Genomic DNA, 19,907 nt, shown 5'->3' on the forward strand with positions numbered 1-19,907 from the left:
GCCGGTAGGTCGGCTCTTTTCCCACATAACTCAGAGAGACAGTAATTAATTAGGGAGAGAACTTGCCTGACCCCATTGCCCTGGAGACACGCCCCTGTAAACATCACAACGGGATCGCAGAGGCCACCTCTGACTTCCAGGGCTTATATAAACAAAAGAGGAGATATTTGGCAACAACACCGCATTCCCACATGTGTAGCAGAGGCTGGATGTGATGCATACAATAGCAGTCATGCACTCAGCTGGGGTATGACTGTGCAATATTTCTGTCAGGAATCTGGTCTAAAGTCTTTGCAAATCCCGGCGACTGCAAGGAATGTGCAAATACTTGGTGCATCTCAGTATCCAGTCTTAAATGTGAGTGGGCTATTCCTGTGTAGTGCTTAGCACTGCTGATTTGCTTCAATTCCTGAAGAAATAGGGGTTTGCTCAGCACAGCATGGAAGGTGCTCAGCTTTGAGCTAGATTTAAGGCTTAAACAGGATATGTGACATATGGACTATGTCAAACACTGTGCAGATAAATGCTTCTTTGTTCTGTGTAATTTTCCCTCTTTTAAAACTTCATCCTTGTTACACTGCTTTGATTAATCTTAATATATTGCGGGAAACCATATGTGTCTATGTGAGGGAAGGAGAGAGAGTTACATTGCCCGAAGAGAAAGCCACATGGGTAGCAGAGAGGCCAACATGCCCCTAAAGAAAGGAAGGAAGCAGAAGACTCATGACAGACATTAGGAGGGGTTTTTTTAAGCCTTGCCAGACCTGGTAAACAGCCTCTCAGGCAAATTTTGTTTTGTCGTTGAGGTCTCACAAGCATGGAATAATGATGGTTTTTCTCCGAGTGAGGGGAAAACTGGGTTTGCGCAAAACTGAAAGAGGAATTGCTAACACTGGCAAAATACAAAATGAATTTGGTTATGTTCTAAGCTTTGTAGTTTTGTATGGACAGATGAAGAAATGTGAAAAGTTTGTCTGACTCCCTGGATCTTCAGCCTTGGAGTCTCTCCCTGTAATTCCTATCAGTTTATATTTTATTGCTTCAGCTCTCCTGTGTCGGCCAAGCTGTAACAACACTCTACCTCAGTTGTAGGAGACATCTGGAGTGGCATTTACCTCTCCTAACTTTGGTTGCTTTCATCTGAGCTTGACATCTGGACTCCTTTTGTCATCAGTGAAGAGGAATGGGCACTTGCAAGGTCCTTTAGCTGCCTACTTTACTGGGGGGTGAATGATTACCTAAAAGTGTCAATGTCTCCCCACTGATTATAAAATAAGCTTGATACCTAACCACTCTTGGTCTACCTCTCCAGCTATCAGAAGTTCTGCTGTGCCCCTTGGTAGCTGCATTTAATTACCTTGCCTTTGCTAACATTCCTGTTGGCATTGGCACTCCCAGCTCTTCATTCTCATCGTCTTATTTTTGTGCGTTGTTTGGCGTAGGCGAGCAAGCCTAGACCACTCCACAAAGATCTTCTGTTCCACAGAGGTTTTCTGAGGGTCAACTGTGTGACCTGACCCTCATGGGAGCGAGGTTAGGAGTTATCTGCGGTTGATGGCACTGTGCACAGGGCTGCAGCACAACACTATGGCATTTCTTCTGCTCCAGGACTCTTCATGGCAGCTGTGCCTAGTAACTCGGGTGCCTGGGTTGGGTTCAAAAAAATGACTTAACAAATTCATGAAAGAACGTCTACTGTGGGCTGCTAAATTCGAAGACACCACTTCTGGGTCAGGAAGCCCCTGAGTGCAAACAACTGGTGGCTGGAAGATGACTGTGGAGACTGTGGCTATGTACTTGCCTTGTTCTTATATTTGTCTGCAGGCACCTGATGTCAGTTGCTGCCTGAGACACGATGCTGGACTAGATCAGTCATTGGGAAGACCTGGCAGGATCATTTTTATGTTCTTATTTTCAGAAGTGTCTAAACAAAACCTGATGAACAGCTACCTAATCGGGTCTCTTTAATGTCACAATCATGCTGAGCAACCTCAGCTTTTAGTGCAGGTCAAGGGGCCTGATTCTGCTCCTATCCACCACACTGACAAAACTCAGGCTAACTCCAGCAGTGGAAGAAGGCTTTAAATCTGCAAACTGGACACTGAGGATAAACTGGAGGATGCTGCTGTTGCCAGAGAGAAACACATTAGGAGCTGCTTCAAAGAACTGATTTCTCTGATAAATAAACACATGGAAATACCCATTATATTGCAGAGGATGAGGTTAGCACCCACGCTTTTGCATTATGCATGATTTGTGACTGCTCCAAGTACGAACTTGCTGCTTGCTCTTCGATTAACAAGTCCTGGCAGCCTGGCAAAGCCACACAATTTATTGCCGTTATAGAGGTTAATGGATCACTTTACATGTTGATAATGTCTTATTATTGCAATGGTTATTAATAAAAATGTAACACAGACACCAGGAGTCGATAGAAATTGCAAGAATTTTTGTTTGATTACAGCAGGGATGGAGACTGCTGTGTGCAGTGTTCCCTGTGCAAATGGTAGTTGAAGCAAGTTTGTCACAACCATCTTTCTGCACCCCTCCTTTCTCCAATTGTCCTTAGTAGCAGCTATGAGAATGGCTACTGTTTACCGGTGTTGATGGCATGAGAAAGTAGGAAAGTTAATGGTGTAATTGCCCCAAGAATAGACAAAGAATAACACCTATCTATGCCAGAGCGTGCTAGGACTAGATGCAAAGGCACACTTCATTCTTGGCACTGGAGATCTGTGTGCCAGACATTGATGGCTGGATTATTCTGCAGTTGTGGTGGAGCGTTATACTCTGGAGGGAACAAATCACCAAACTGTGATTCTGGAAGTTGGATTTCTACTCCTTTTTAAGCAGGAGGACAGAGGAGGGTGCTGCTCAAATTGTTTCATATCCCTCTGTCTCAGTTTCCTTAACTGTAAAATGATGAGAAGAAGAGCTGGCACTTGTCACAGCTGCTTTTGTTGCTACTTCTCTATTATTAATAAAGAGCTGGGTCACTTAAATGCCCCTCTCTTGGCAGCTCAGTTTTAAGAGCTGGAATATGTGGGCATTGGTAGTGACCAGTCCAGATCCTTACTGAGACGTGGTGGCCTTGTCCACCTCATGGTGTCATGCCCATTGCCAAGGTCTGCCAGGGAGCCCTGCCTCCTCTTGGCACCCTCTGGCCAAGGGACCTGACCCTTGTTTTGGACCCTTCAATGTTAGGGGTTTATTTCTTCTTCAAATATCCAGCTTTAGGTCTGGCTGGATACAGGAGTTTGACTCAGGCCTTAATTCCTGTTCATTGCTAGCTGGAAGAAGAATGAGCCAGAATCCCAGGTAATTTCCTCTGACTTCCTCTAAGTTATGGTATTGGAAACAGAGATTTAGTTTCATATCCTTGCTATTTTGGTGTTAACTCTGCCAGGACTTGCCAACGTGGGGAGGGAGAAGAGCAGCTCTTTCTCAGCCTGGAACATAGTAAATCCTGATTGCTACATCCACCCAGGACAAAGCAACCACAGCCCCTCTCCGTGCCAGGAAGCCCTCATGAATGTCACTTTCATCAGCGAGTCTCCTGTATATAAACACACAGATATTTTTTTATGTGTCTATATATAAAAATATATATATATTTTTATATATACACATATATATCCCAGGGCTCAGTTTTGGGGCTGGTCTTGTTCAGTATCTTTATCAATGATCTGGATGAGGGGATCGAGTGCACCCTCAGTAAGTTTGCAGACGACACCAAGTTGGGCGGGAGCGTTGATCTGCTCGAGGGTAGGAAGGCTCTGCAGAGGGACCTGGACAGGCTGGGTCGATGGGCCGAGGCCAACTGTATGAGGTTCAACAAGGCCAAGTGCCGGGTCCTGCACTTCGGCCACAACAACCCCATGCAGCGCTACAGGCCTGGGGAAGAGTGGCTGGAAAGCTGCCTGGCGGAAAAGGACCTGGGGGTGTTGGTCGACAGCCGGCTGAACATGAGCCGGCAGTGTGCCCAGGCGGCCAAGAAGGCCAATGGCATCCTGGCCTGTATCAGAAATAGTGTGGCCAGCAGGAGTAGGGAAGTGATCGTGCCCCTGTACTCGGCCCTGGTGAGGCCACACCTTGAATACTGTGTTCCGTTTTGGGCCCCTCACTACAAGAAGGACGTCGAGGTGCTGGAGCGTGTCCAGAGAAGGGCAACGAGGCTGGTGAGGGGTCTGGAGAACAAGTCTTATGAGGAGCGGCTGAGGGAACTGGGGTTGTTTAGCCTGGAGAAGAGGAGGCTGAGGGGAGACCTCATCGCTCTCTACAACCACCTGAAAGGAGGTTGTAGCGAGGTGGGTGTCGGTCTCTTCTCCCAAGTAACAAGCGATAGGACGAGAGGAAATGGCCTCAAGTTGCGCCAGGGGAGGTTTAGATTGGACTTGAGGAAAAATTTCTTTACTGAAAGAGTGGTGAAACATTGGAACAGGCTGCCCAGGGAAGTGGTTGAGTCCCCATCCCTGGAGGTATTTAAAAGACGTGTAGATGAGGCGCTTAGGGACATGGTTTAGTGGGCATGGTGGTGTTGGGTTGACAGTTGGACTCGATGATCTTGGAGGTCTTTTCCAACCTTAATGATTCTATGATTCTATGATTCTATATATGTGTATGTATATATTTATCTGTGGAGTGTGGTGGGAGGAAGGCTGAGAAGCCAGCTGTGGAAATAGATGTCTGCAGGAATGTAGATGGAGCTATGGAGTGTACTGTGGAGCTGGCAGGCTTGGTTGTGTTTGGACGGTGCCTAAGACCCCATGAACCATTAGAGATAAATTGCCTATTGTTTCCCAGGTTGTATTTGGAGCAGGCCAGGGATACAGCGTTCATGGTTTAAGGACTTCATCTAAGGCTCTCTTTCTCTCCTGGGATATCCACTACAGCTCTATCACACCTGCCTGCAGAAATCGGTCTCCTTTTTGAAGCCAGCTGATGTTTGACTACTTCAGGCTCACTTTTCCACCGGGATTATTATAGCTTTACCTGTTTGCTTGAGAGTCTGTTTCTTCCAGGTCTAAAGCCACATCCACAATGCAAGGAAAAGCATCCCTCAGCAGGCAGGCTCCACAGCCCACCTCACTCCCGAACCCTCCCAGGCATCCCATGCAAAGTGCCCCCGGCATGCTGGGCATGATGCATCACAGGGGCTCGCTCTAGCTGTGCCTAAGGCAAGGCTTGGAGGTCAGCAAGGTTGGTCCTGAGGTGTACCTCAAAGGTCTCCTTTCACAGACTGCACAAGAATAATTAGCGTGTCCGGAGGCAAGGAGGGTTTGGCTCAAGGTTGCCTTTTGCAAGCACTGAAACAAGGATTCAAAGCCTGTATTTCTTACCCAGACTCCCTTTTCCCCTTAGCACACCCAAGGGACCTGCTGAGCTTGTCCCTGCACTGCCTCCCTACTTTGGCCCCTGCCTCCCTGTCCCGGTTTCTCCAGGCAGCCAAGTCCCAGCTCATCAAGCAGCTCAGTGGCAGCCTGCCGGTGCTGACAGCTAATTATGAAATGTCATGTCGGAGGCTTCCCTTTTATCTTGCCTCGTAGAGCCCAACAAAGCTCTCCAACGCCCTTTGGTAATAGGGGAAAGGAAGCGTCAGTGCAGCAACAGCTGCTTTTCTGATAGCGGGATGACAATGCGGTGAGTACACCATGTCCTGGAAGGAAGTGGCAGCTCATGCCATGTGGATGCAAATCTCTAGTCTCCGGGAAAAAAAAAAAAATAAAAAAATTAAAAAGTGTTCCCATGTAATATTAGCTTTCCAGAGGAAGCGTTAAATATATCTGCTGCCAAGGCTTGCCATCCTCCCTGTGAAACTCTGCTGAACTCACTCCAGGTGAGTTCCTGCAGGACAACTAAGCTAAAAACCTTGTCCAAAGAAAAACTGGCCCAATCCTATAGTCTTTCTTCAGTCTGTATTCCTGCAGAAGCCAAATCACATCAAGGTAGGTTAGTCTGAGCTGAGCTAGGGCTCAGTTTTCTTTAGAAAATGGTGGTTACTTCTCATTTGCTGTCTACTATAACCTTTATCTCTACACTGTGATAAAATGCACTTGCTAGCTTGGTACAAGCAGTTAAAGTGGGCTTTGTCAGGGTCCACTGATCTGGGAGTGGGTTGCTGCCCCTGAGGTCCAACAAGCATTAAAACTAGGTTTCTTCAAAGGAAAAAAAAGACAAATCAAGGCTCCACAGGCCACAGTTTCCCAATTTTGTAAGTAATCGCATGGTCTGGAGCAGTGGAGGGCACCAGAGAACTGGAAGAGAAACATTATGGTGACAGATGGCTTCACTCTTTCAGCAATAAACCTGACACGGATGAAGATGCATGGCACGGAGCAGCCTTCGAGATCATTCCCAGGCGGGTCCTGTTACCTGGCAGTCCAGTCCATCCGCCTGCAGCCCATTCAGCCCCGCTGGTCTGGCCCCGTGCTTCTCGCCCAAGTACTAGTCTTGTTGGTAAGGGCAAAACACTTGGTAATGGATTAATGACCTCTGATGAACCTGGCTGCTAGAAAGATCTATAACAGCCAGAGCTTTATGTTTTGACCTTCCTTCATACTGAATTTCATATTTACTTTTCTGTATTCAGTAGTAGAAATTAATTTTAGCACTGCTCAATGGACAGGTGGTTTAAGATCAAATATAGCTGCAAGGCAAGGCGATGTATGGGTAAAACCTGAAAATTGTGCCTGATCGTGTCCGACAAAATGATTCTGCATTTGGAATATTTGGTCTAGATTATCTGAAATTCTTCCTGCCATAATTTCTAGGGAGTTTTTAGAAGAGCCCAGCTAGCTGAAAACATCCTTGCTCATCGGGGAATACTTATTTCCTTGATTTGCATAGAGGCTAGATTAGACTCACAGTCCTGATAGTCAAAGTGAGACGTGAAGCCTGGACATGCTACCCCTGAGTCTTCCAGCACCAGGCTCTGCAGAGGGACAAGGGGGGTGAAGCAGCGACACTACTGCAGTGTGCCCCTGCACAATGCTGCACAGACACACCAGCTCTTCCAGAGCCAGCTGGGGCTCCGGCGTGGCACAGCGTGGCACCGCATAGACATGTCCCTGCATCACAATTTCAGCTGTGACTGCAACGTCCCAGCTGGGGATGTTTCAGTGGGTTTCTGGAATTACACATTTGAGGGACCAGTTCAAAACACAACCTGAGAAGAGATCCATTGTTTTCACGGACTGAGGCCACCTGCACCTCTGGAGAATTTGGCCCATATTTTATTTGGTCTACTGTCACTCTCATTATGAAAAAACCCAAAACCCATGAGGAAAGACACTTGGATAGAGGCAAGAGGTGAACATAAGGCTAGACAAAGCCTAGACACAGCTCCAAAACAGTGCTCACGATGGCATGAAGAGCCGTAGAAGAAATGATTCCCTATGACCTCTCTCATAGGGCTGGGTGGTTCCCAGCAGGGTATAAGGCTTTTCATGCCCTTCAAACATGACCAGACATGTGTAGGATTGTAGCTTTGGCTCTCTCAGCCTCAATCAACTCAGTCAGCCCTGGCTTTCTAGATCTTGGCAGTATCTCCAATACTGCTTGGAGCTACCCCATGACAAAATGCCTTTAACCCCCCCACTGTTCAATGACACCTGCAGCATGGAGGCTCTCAGTCTCCCAGGTGTCAAGTACCCAGCTCGATGAAGTGATGCTGAGCTACAAATAGACCAAGAGGGATCGTGGTGCCAAGTTTATTCTACAGTAACTGCAAATAGTCCAAAGAAAGCACTGGCCCCTTCCCACGCAGACTAACATTCACAGCATGCTGTGGTCATGAGATGCGGATGTTGCATCTTTGCTTGTCATGGGTATTTAAACCCTCAGGGATTTTCTCTGGGATGCACGGTACTCAGAGCTGGGGAAAGGAGTTGAACCCAGAGTGGCAAATAATCATTAGGTTGATTTAAATCGTATGACCCAAAGAGTATTTCAGTATTTCATACCCTACATAGAGGCTTTGACAGGGCAGCCTCCAACTATTTTCCTCTACCCCTTATGTCAGCAACCTGTGGGAAAGGGGACAGGGCACTCCCCAAAGTGCTGAGAGGAGATGCCAGCCCAGAGAGACTTGAATCCATTTCACAGCACAGATGGACACTTTAGTAACTGGACCACGGGCTAGAAAGCTGGCAAGCTCTCCTGTTTTTCACTTTTGTGGTTGATGCCTGAGATTCCTCATCACTACACCCTGAAATTTGAAGCATTTCATTTAAGAGATGCCAAAAAACTCTTCTGAAAATTCAGAATGTCACTTGGCATCTTATTTCTTATAGTCTGAATTCAGAGAGTATGGATCACCTTGGCATGACTTTTTTTGTGAAGAAGATAAATGATCTGGCAATCCCTCATCACTGTTTTCTCCCCACCCCCAAAAAACTTCCAAAACATGGCTATCTCTGACCTTTAGGTAAAAACCATCAAATTGTGTTGGAAATAGAAAGAATTTGTTTTGAAATATTTTGATATTTTTAAGAAACTTTTAAAAAGAGATTATACAGACGGATTCTTATCTCAGATGTGCAAAAGCAAATCATACATTACTTCACTGAACTTTGATGATTTCAAGAAAGCAATTCCAGATTAACTCTGGTTTAAACTGTTTGACATATCCAGGAGGAATAAAGTTGATTTTCTCGAAAAATCTTGACTACTTTTGCTTGTTCCTCCATCTCTTACAAAACTGACCAAAAAGTCAAAGTGGTAAAAGACTGTAATCTAATAGCTGTCAAAATCCTAAAGCCAAGGACACTTGATGCTAAGCAATACACAGTTTAAATATTCTGTCAATGCACTTCTTTTACAGAGATATTCCTCAAACTGTTCTGACCAAATCTCTTTTCCTCTTCATGTGCTTCATCAGAATTGTAGATGATACACAAACCCAAGGCAGAATAGATCCTGCCCTGGAGTCACACTGTTCCAGTTTTGCATGTTACCACTTGCAGTAGATGCTTTAGCTATACCACAACACATTGGTAGTGTTGGACACACAGTTTATCATGAAATGTAACGGAATTAAGTCAATGCAACACTTGGATACACCATTAAATTTGTATGATGCCTTCTGGATTATTAGCATCTCACTATAAACAGGAAATTGTAGCTTACTTACGAACACATCCATTAGTAGGTGCTCCAGCGTCACTTCAATATCCTCTAATTTAGCCGCTAAAGTCATTGTGAATTCAAATGTTAGCTCCGGACAGAGAAGAGCCCTCAGGAGTCCCAATCCAAACTGTCTGTGGCCAAAGCTAGTTCTCAAACTGTAGAAAATGAGCACAGATAAAGAAAATCCGAGAAATCAAAACTTAACATCTGAGTCCAGATGATGCCTGGACTCCGTGCCGGCTGTCAGTCCTGCTCGTGGGACTGAGGATTATTCCATGTGTGCAAGACGGGAGCAGGAGCTGCAATGTGTGTGCTGCTTTCCTTTCAGAGCTTCCCAGTCAGAAACATGGAGTTATATCTGGGAAACCACAACAGAGGGAGGGAGAGACACACACAGAGGGAGAGAGAGGGGAGGAATGGAATAAACCGCCTTTGACTATGACTGATATTTATAGGACTACTTGTTTTTGACTCCAGTCCATTTCTCTGTTCATTTCTGACCTTTCACAAATGGCTCAGCACACTGGAGCGTATTGTAAAACGGGGGCAGCAGGTCCCACAGAAGTTGGCTGTGACCAGTGCTGGGCCAATTCACACAAGCACACCATCAATAGCTCTTTGTCAGAGCATATCAGGCTCTGTGCTGTAGCTAGTGACAGAGGAGAGCACAAACGTGTAAAAAACAAGGAAACAAAAGTTGTTTGGATACTAATTTTTTCCTAAGAGTATTAATAGATTCCCTTACCCACTCCCCAAGGCATTGGACTACAGTGAGTGCCGTGGTGACTGCTGGGGTTATGTACGAAGGGGAATAACCTTAAATAATCCTGCAGGGTTCGATTCTGCAAACACCCTGGCACCCCCTCTGAAATGTCCTCCCACCGCTCAACCCCTACAGCTCTGCAGCATCCCTGTCCAGGATGCTAAGCCCTTCTCAGGGCCAGACCCTTCCTTTTACTGTGTTTATGGAAAGTTTAAGGCATGATCTTAAGTGCTTGCTGTTCCTCCTCACATCTGCTCCTACTTAAGTCAATGGAGAAAAGGTGACATTTCTGCTTGCTTAGCACTTTTCGCCTGTAGCTCTCACAGCACTGCATGTAGCGGTAAGGTACTGGTGGACCTGATCCAACTGAAGCTAAACCCAATGGGGATCCTTCAAGGATTTTGGTTAATGCTGGCTGGGAACCAAATAGAAAGGAAACTGAGGCACAAAAGGAGACATACTGAAAGTCTTGGTATAGCCAGAAGCAGTGCCGAAGTCTCCTGCATCCTAGACAGTGCCAAGTTCACCAAACTGCCTTCCGTGATGTCCACTTTACTATGCCAAACTCTTTTTTATTTATTTAATTTGTGCCCACACAGTTTGAAATCTCAGAGTGAAATCTTGCATGTGATGTATTCCACACACTGGAAAAAAAACACAAGGCTGTCCTAAAGGATTCAGAAACTGAAGACCAGTATTATTTATAAAGGTATGAGATGGATAGAGTTGATGGAGCTTAGAGGGACCTCTAGTCATAAATTCCAACTAAATGTCCTCAGAGTTATAGCTGAAATCATATTTTCAGACATCTAGCATCAGCATCCAAACAGGAGCTGCCTCTGATGGCCGAGTTTTACTAGACAACAACATGATAGACCATTTGGGACATGATATGATGGATAGTTTCAATAGCAAAGAAGGGCATGTAATTCATTTTCTGGATGGACCAACTCTCATTCACACAAGGCCCTGCATCAGATAATATGTTAGCTGCTCCAGAAATAAACCCAGCACGGGAAGCTTGTCTACTGCAGAGAAAGCCTGTTCATCATCCACATGCTGCCCTTTCATCAAAGCTTTGGCAAAGTGCCTGTCTTCACCAGTCTGAGTTGGGGGCTGTTTTAATGAGCATGGATCAAACCACAAAGAAATATATTTGGAGGGTATTACATTGGAAGCAGCCGAAACTCAGGGAACCATAATGCAGTATGCCGATGAGTGAGCTAGCATGCATGGCTCACCGCTTCAAGGGGCCATGTGGGTTTCACTGCAGAAAGGATTTCACGTGCTCTGCTCTCTAGAAACTATTTGCAGAAGACGACCTGACTGCTGGTAAGCCTTCATCTCCTCTGGCATGCATGGAAATTCAGAGATCCCAGGAAGCTACAGTTTCTACAAGAGCAGGCTGGGTACAAGGATGCATGACTGTCCTTTTGCAGGTCCCCGTCTCTGGTCCACAGCAAGCAGTGCTCAGGCTGTGTCAGTACGAGCCAACAGAGGTTCGCCAGGATTGAATCATGCATTTGTCCGCCTCTAACTGATACAACTGTCTAACCAGTCTGACCACAACAAGAACTTTACTGGAACAGAACATGTGATCACTTCTGCCCTCCCCACCCCATTTATTGCACAAAGGCTATGTGTTACATACCAAAATATGAAATTAAAGATCCTTTTCTGTAGGATCCCTCTGTGTAATAGCACAGGGCAACCACATCACTTGTGCCCCTTGACTGTCCCTGTAGCTGCATTGTGTTGGCCACAGCGAAAACAACAGGAGACATCATCCAGGGTCAGAATGCAGTGTCCATGTGACAGACTCTTTGACTCCAACACAGGCTCATTTTTGTCTTCACAAAGATGAATTTCAAGATTATTTCAAAACTGATGGAGAAAATAGTGTCAGGCACAAGAAAATGGCTTAAGGGAACACATAATGGCTTCCCTGATTCCCGCTGAGGAAACACCTGGCACTAAAAACACCACGTGGTCCACTGGCGATGGCAAGGAGGATGAATAGGTTCATGGGTTTTCACCCAGGCTCAGCTTTACATGGCCTGGGCTTCCATTATCACAACAATAAATAGCAGAGATATGAGACATACCAGTTCTTAGACTCTTGCAGTTGCAATGTTCAGCTTAACAATTCTCCTACTGATCAATATTAACTGTCTTTAGAGATGGTCAGAAGTTTGGGGAAAATGCTGTTGATGTAAAAAGTTGCTTTGCTGAAGTACGTCCTGTGGAATTTTCCAAACACCTAGACTACAGGGTATTTTGTACCCAAGGGTATCTCTCCTTCCATTTTTCCTTCAAATTGCATTAAAAATTTCACATTCAAAGCGAAGCACAATGGGAAAAGTTCCAAAATATAGAAAATGTGCAGAAGACGAGAAAAAAAATTTGCCTCCTTGTTGTACTGATAACTGAAGCAGTTGGTGTGGCTGTGGTAAAAAAAAATAATGATGGTAAAAATAAAAAGTCACCAGAGTACAGAAAGTTATTTCACTCAACCCCTTGCAAAAAGTGGATAGCAGAAATCAGAGTCACAAAATCAGATCTAAGCAGAAAAACTTCTTCAGACGCATCAAAGCTTAGGGACCTCTGAATCTATCCCATTGGCTCTCTTCTAACTCTCACTTTAATGTTGCTTACCCCAGATGACCTCTTTTATGGAAATAGCCTCACAAATACAATAAACAAGAAAGAAAATTTCACTGAGTTCCCCAGGGACTATTCCTAAACCCTCTGTGCATGTGCATTATAGGTACACACAAAAATGAGATCACGTGATAATGGGAAGCTCTAGCTTGGTTGATTCTTTAATGCAGTAAGTCCAAACACTTTCTTTATTAAATCATTATTTCCATCTTTTCTAATGCCTGAGAATTATTATTTTGGCCTTTGCAAGCATGAGACCTCTTCTATTTAAAGCAGAGCATCCATATGACAACACACCAGGGTATTTGTGCAGAACAGGATGTTCTTCTACACCCACATTTTCCCCTCACTTCCTTCCTAGTTTTATTCTACCATTTGGGAATAAGATATCAGAAGACAGCTGAAAAGTGGAGACAGTTGGAACATTTTTGCCACAATGAGATTTCAGCAAAATATGCTGTTTTTCAAAAGCTGAAATGTTATGTGGGGATACACTGGGTCCCAGAAGTGTTTTCTTAGAGGAGTTTCAGGGGTGAAGGTGGTTGGTGATGTTAGGAAAAAGTTACCTGCAAGGGCTGCCTTACAAAGGCAGGGGGGTAAAAACAGAGCACAAAGTTTAGTGAGTAAAGCCAAAAGCTGACAAGAAAGGGTTAGAGAGCAGATTTGAGACTAATTAGTCCCAGGATGCTATGTTTGGGCCAGCCCAGCTTGCAAAGATGGGAGCTGAGGAGTCTGGGGAGAAGAACAGGCAGATTATTCTTGTATGAGGCAAAAAGCATGTCTGGGTCATGGAGCCTACCAGAATAGGAAGCCTGGGTCACCTCCACTGGTTTAGCCAAGGGGTCAAGTCCTCAGTAATTGTGGATTATCAACGTGACAAACATGGATGAAAGTCCATTGGGGCAGTGCCTTTGCCAGCTCACAAGCGTGGGATGGGAAAGCAACTCAACTGGGGCAAGCAGGGATGTGTTTCTACCCAACCAGTGGAGAACTTCTATGAACTTCTCTGCTTTAAATAAGCAAAGTGAGGATTTGCAGATGAGTCTTTCTGATCTCCTACACAAGTTTTCCTATGCTTTCTCCTCTTGAGAGCAAATAATAGATCTGCTGCAAGAAAGCATGAAGCTGTTCCCTTTGGGAAAGGTGAAGAGAGAGGTCCTGTCCTCTTGGTAAACTTGGATGACAGGGAAGCATCAGCTTCCAAAACCCTCCTTCTACCTCCAGCTTTCCTTCCCACACAAAATCCTGGACGTAGGAACTCATCAACCTGACACCTCCAGGTTGGACTGCAGTAATTCACTGAATCTGGAGCTAAGTGTGAATCCGTGCAGGTTCCAGCTGGCCCAGGGCACAGCCATCTGCCTTCACCTTGGTTCAGGACGGTGCACGTCAACCCCATCCTGCAGTAGCTTTCAATGTCAGCTGAAGGCCTTGGTGATAATTTTCCAAGGAATGAATTAACCTAATGCTGTATCAAAGGCTGAATATCAGCCTATGGCCCAACCTCAAGGCTATGCTCCAGGATGAAATGCAACAACATCTTCTGATGAAGGGATTTAGCTATGACACAATGTATCTGGAGAAGGAGTTGTGCAAACCTTGGGTCTGTGCAATCAAGGCAACAAGGAGATGGCCTTTTGGTCTTCTTCAGGCATCTGGGTAAGGACACGTGCTGCTCTACCTATTCACAGACAACCTGAGAAAAGTGGTGAGCAGTGAAGGAGCACAGTTTGAAGGTGACACCATGGCATTCAGGGTAGTGAGAACAAGGGCCTACAGAAAGATATGAAGAGACTAAGTGAATGAGCAATAAAACAGCAAATTAAATTTAATGTAGCCAAATGTGAAGTAATGTTCATGGCAGAAAAAATGTTCGGAACTTCATGTATAAGGTTATGGGCTCCGGGCTCACTCAGGAGTAAGATATTTGGATTATAATAGTTCTATGAAATGTCAGTTCATTGCTCAGTAGTGGTGGAATAAGCAAATTAAATATTAACAATTACCAAGGGGCAAGCAAAAGAGAATATTATTATGCCACTGAATAAAACCAGGGTTCACTTACAGCTTGAGTATTATCTTCTGATCCCTTTATCTTCAGAAAAGATACAGAGATGATGGAGAGTATTCAAGGAAAGGCAGTAAAGATGATTAAATGTAAAAACATGGCTCCTATAAAGAAATGACTAAGTATGCAAAGTGGACTCTTTGGTCTGGAAAAAAAAGATGCCTGAAGGAGAAATGAAGGCGATCTACGGAATGATGGTGAGTGACACAGAAAGGGCAAAAAGGGAGCGACTGTTCACTGTTTCGCCCAATACCAGAATAAGAGAGCATCAAACGAAGCTGGCAGGAGCCATGCTCAGAACAAATTGAAGGAAGTTATTCAAGCACAGCTGATAGTTGATCTGTGGCACTCCTTGACAAAGGATGATAAGGATGCAAAGTTTTACCTGGGTTCAGAAAAAGACTGGATAAATTAAAGGATGATAAATCCATAGAGGGACACTGGACATCTAGAGGCCACATCCAACACAGGAGGTCCCTGAACTGAAAACATGTGGAAGGTGGGAGAATATACAAGCAAAGTATCATATATGTTTTCCACTCTCCTCTCTGCATCACTCATAGCCACTGCTGGAGATATGACACTGCATGGACCTTTGCTTTGACCCAGTATGACTGCTTTTAAGTTTCAGTCCTGTATGAGAAAGCTGCCCCAAATTTATCATGAATTTTCCTAAATGCCTAAGCCAATTCCAGGCTCTGCAAAACAAGTTCTCCATCAGGTGCTTTGACCCCCAAAAACCAGAAATGTCAGAAACTCCATGAAGTCACCAGACCTTTAGATATTACTGCTAGGCTTGTATGGAAGGTATGAGCATGCTGAAGCCATGGAAGTAGTGTGACGCTGGTTGCTGATCAATGGCCTAAGCAACCTGTAGCTCCGATCTACTGAACAGGAGCTAACTGTCTCTCTCACAGCAGGCATGCTTTACTGATTTTTTTTTTTATAAGAGGGATTTATGTATGTTTATTTCCTTTTATTTATAAGTCTTGCCTTTGTCTCAAAGTGATGACACCCCATGGAGGGGCAGCTACTTTGACCTGTAACTGTATTACTGCTGGCAAAGCTGATGTGAAAGACCATCGTGGAGAAAGGGGCTGAGCATGGCTGATGGCAGTTAGTTACAAACATGCCTTTCCTTCAAGAGCAGCTCCCCATCCTAAACTGTGTGGGCCAAGCCTGCAGGTACATAGTGCACTGCCAGGCAAAGCTACAACATGTCTGAGGGCTGCTCAACAGGCCAGCTGAGGTCCCATGTGTCCGTCCATCTCCTTGCTGGCAATGGGATGGACAAGTCATTGCTTGCAGCTGACAAGCTTGCCAGGCTGGAGCTGGCCCATGCTGCCAGATGAAGAATGAGCGTGGGAGTCCCATTCCTGACCTCTTGCCCGCAGTGGGATTGACATAGCTCCATAACGGAGAAAAAATGCCGCTTCCACACGACAACAAGATAAACGTTTTTACAAGAAAGTCCCCAGATGGGAAACGCCAGCAGCCCCGAGGTATTAAGAAGAAGGAAAGCGATGACCAGAGATGCTGTGCCCTGGCAGGTTTGGCATCAAGGCTCACCCCAGCCTTTTTACAGCCTTTAACAGGGACGTTTCTGTTTGTTTTATGAAGCGAGCTTAGCGTCAGCGAAATGGAGTCCCAGATCATCCTGCCTCTGAAGACTCCTAGGTATCGTAGAGCACTCGGCTTTTAAGTTTAAAAATTGTGGCTGTAATTTCTGTTTTATTGTCACTATATTCAACCAACATCTCAAATTCTTCCTGGGCATAGCAGCCACTGTCTGACTTTTTTCACTGTCCCCATTGCATTACTCTCTCCTCATGGGTGGTCCCTCTTTCCTTGATGGCCTCACACCACTCTCTGTAACTAAGACATTGTTTTATTTTCATGATTTAACTGAGTGCCCTGAAAGCCTTTGGCTAGAAGGCATCTGTCTCCTGTCCTTCTCACATGCACTTATTTAAAGGCCACTCTGCAAAAGGGAGGGGAAACCTCAAGTTTTCTTTCTTCCAGACTTCCCCCAGAGCCGAACAAGCCACCCAAGGATGGAGGAACCATTTCATCTTTGGCACAGATGAGCTGAGCGGGTGATGCTCAGATGGGTCTTTGCTGTTTCAGCCAGAGAGGGCTGTGATCATGGGGAACATGGAGAACATGGGGAAATCAAGAGTCCCACAACCTGGTTAGTCTATGCATACCCAAATGTGCCTCCCATGGTAGCAATTTCTGCAACACAATTCACCTGTGCAAATCACAGCAATAGAAATGTGCTTTTTTAAATTATCAAGAAACTTTCACCTTTTCTAATCCTATTTGCCACAATTCAACATTGCACTGGTTTCTCCTCTCACTTTCCTAAAGCATCATCTCCTTGTCTTTGGGGTCTCCCATGTCTCAAGGTGACCTGCTGGACAGGGCTTCCGCAGTGATACCATTTCCCCAGGAGATCGCTGTGCTGTGCACGCGCTCGGAGATGTCCAGATGCCACTGAGCCACGTGAGCCAATTATTTAGCTTGCTGGGAGGAAACCCTCTTCAGCTTCCCTCCTTGATGTAGTATATCAGCTGCATTATTAAAATAATTAAAAATAGACTGAGCTTGCCTGAAACTGCATCTATAATGGATCAATTGTTTTTTATACATTTCTGGCTCCCTACAGTGCTGCTTTGTCATGTCACTTTCACTCGTTTGGGCAAGACCTTGAAATAATAGGCACATTCAGGAGATATAAATATAGCTGGTTATTGCCTTAAAATGGGTCTGCAGACAAATCACAGTCCCAGCTTCAGGTATTTGGAAGTTAAATCTTCCTCCCCTGTTCTTTCCCTTTTGGACCTGGATCAAACACTGGACTTCGCAGCTTGGGGGCTGTTTAATCTTAAGCTATAGGCACTAGTTCTGCTGCACAAAATTCATACCCTCGTAGGCCGTTGATTTAAGAAGCTCTTGGTGCTAGCCTGCATTTGATTCCAGTAAGAGTGCAGAGTTAACATTGAAAGGCTGCAGCGCAGTGAAATAAAAATAAATGCACTGCATTGTGTAGCTTAACGGGGTGCTAATTTCTTGGGAGCGCATAAATAGGAGGCACAGAACACATCTGTTTGCTGGCGTTGGGTTGGGAAAGAGCAGGGGAAATTTGGAGCTCTATCACAGGGACAGGCTGAACTCTGTTCCCATGTCTTGCAGCACAGCACAAAGTCTCCTCTGTAGAATAGCCAGTTAATTAAAAATGATATTTATGGTCCCCTGGTGAGGCATGCCCGTAATTCTGCTATTAGTATTTCTACAAAGTCTGGCACCATAAAAGGTTTGGGGCCCCGGCGAGACAAACAGCAGTCCTCATCCTTGGTGAGACCCACGTGGCTGGAGTCCACACAAGAGGGGCGCGGGGGCAGCTGAGCCCCTCTCCATCACACCATGTTTGCTGAGGGGTTTTATTGCCCAGGTCTCCCACAGTGAACATGGGACACCCCCTCCACCCCACTCGGAGATTCCCAGGTATTTTGCACACAGAAATGAATTAACCTGCCTGATGCAGTGTGTACAATGCTCTCAGCTCGTATTATCACTTACTCAGTGAGACACATGGAGGCACAGAGGAATCCAATGCACCTAAAAGTACCGAAACAATGTCCCATGCTCAACCCACCAAACTTTATGTCCCCTTGCATCCTTCCTCCTCTAGCTCACGTACAACACAGCTCACAGAAATTATCCTCAGGCAATGACAGGGTATTTCCCTGGCACTTCTTGTAAGGCTGGGCATTTAGAAACATTTGCAATGTTTCCTGCCATGTGACACACGGGCTTTTAGCTCTCAGAGCTTGATGACTCAAGAAGCAGCAATGTCCTGAAACTTTAAAATATGCACATGATAAAATGTCGTAGAGGTGACGGGGGATGGAGGGGAGCAGGGAGATTTTCAGTGATTTTAACCCCCCTATTTAGGCAGCTGCTCTGTACATAGTCAGCAAGAGGGAGAGGTTTCTCCAGAGGCAGATTGGAACAGAAACCTGCGCTTCTCCTGACCGTGGATGGGCATTAGGAAGGTCATTTTTCCAACCTGCTCCCAACTGACCACTTTCAGCAGCTCCTGTGGACTCCCACTTGCTCTTGTAGCCTGAATTTGAAGAGACTTAATGTAATGAAGCAACCTCTCATTTATCCTGGTCAGACGATGTCCTAGAGGTCTCCATCTCTCAGGGAAGAGGTCCCCACCTCCCTGACCCACTCTATCGCCCTCCCTCCTCCATCTTCAAAAGATTTCATTTTTGGGAAACTCCCACAAAAGTCCATAAGTTTTCTCCCATCGCCTCTGCCCTGTCCCAGCCCTCCGCATCCCCCAGCATCCACCTCCGCCCCGGCGTGAGCAGCTCACCTTCGGCAGGGGCGTGCAGACCCTGAGCTCAGCCGGCACCCGCGAGGGTCTGCAGAACCGCGGGAGCTTGCGCCTCATCCTCGTGTATTTTTTCATATCCTTATTTTGCGTAAAGATAAAGCTCCTCTTACGGTGTGCATCCAGTTGCTGACAGCATCTATTAATAGCTGTTAATTTGTCCTAATAGCCAGACATTGCAAGTACGCTGCAGTGAGTTGTTATAAGCTTGGTAAGAACAAGTTTCAGTTGTTGAATGTTTAGCTGATATTATATGCATAAAGGCACTATCCTGATGCCACTGAAAATAATAATAAAAATCTCTTTAACATTTTATTACCAAGCCCTTCCCTCTATTCCTTTTTACACATTGCTAGTCAGTTAAAAAAGGACAGCGCCTGCTCATGGAAAAAAAGATGATGAAAGCTAGAGAAACTCCTTGACACGCTCCTTTTGGTTTTATGTATTTCACTTTGAATTAGGATGCCAAACCAGGAGAATGACACTGCAGACTTCTGAGGCATTAAAAAAACATGAATCAGACCTCAGCATGATTTTATTTGCTAAAAAAAAAAAAGCCTCCAACTATGGAACTCAAAATAGAAAATACCGTTTGGGCTCTTTCTCGTTGCCTCCTAGTTTTGTTATACTTCGCTGTACTTTAATGCTCTTCCCCAGGATGATGAAGCAGAAAAAATCTGTTTTCTGACCAAGTCTGGCATTGCCAGATAATAGCTTGGTCGGAGGAGTTGAGGTTTTAGGAAGGGTTCAGGGAGTGTGAGACTCCCAGGGGGATGCCCTTCTCCGTGACCTGACATCTGTTTCCCCCACATTCATTTCACCCTCAGTGAGGTCCCTACAGGGGGGGTGTCTTGGCTAATGCAGGCCTCACCTGGCTGTCCATG

The 19,907-nt window shown here is 45.4% G+C and overlaps 1 protein-coding gene across 4 annotated transcripts in view; it reads right to left on the reverse strand.

Moving 5' to 3' along the window:
• The window catches only part of FRMD4A (FERM domain containing 4A), a 396,169-nt gene that overhangs the window by 221,690 nt on the left and 154,572 nt on the right, over positions 1-19,907 (reverse strand). For 2 of the 4 annotated variants that reach the window (XM_076356060.1, XM_076356233.1), the window contains exon 1: positions 9,131-9,296. The exons of the other annotated variants lie outside the window; for them this stretch is intronic. In XM_076356060.1, the coding sequence (XP_076212175.1) occupies positions 9,131-9,196 (66 nt within the window). In that variant the 5' untranslated portion in view covers positions 9,197-9,296. Of the gene's footprint in view, positions 1-9,130; positions 9,297-19,907 lie in introns of those variants that run through there. 4 annotated transcript variants of the gene reach the window in all.

This window comes from Aptenodytes patagonicus, chromosome 1 (genome assembly GCF_965638725.1).
Source record: "Aptenodytes patagonicus chromosome 1, bAptPat1.pri.cur, whole genome shotgun sequence".
Classification (NCBI taxonomy): domain Eukaryota; kingdom Metazoa; phylum Chordata; class Aves; order Sphenisciformes; family Spheniscidae; genus Aptenodytes; species Aptenodytes patagonicus.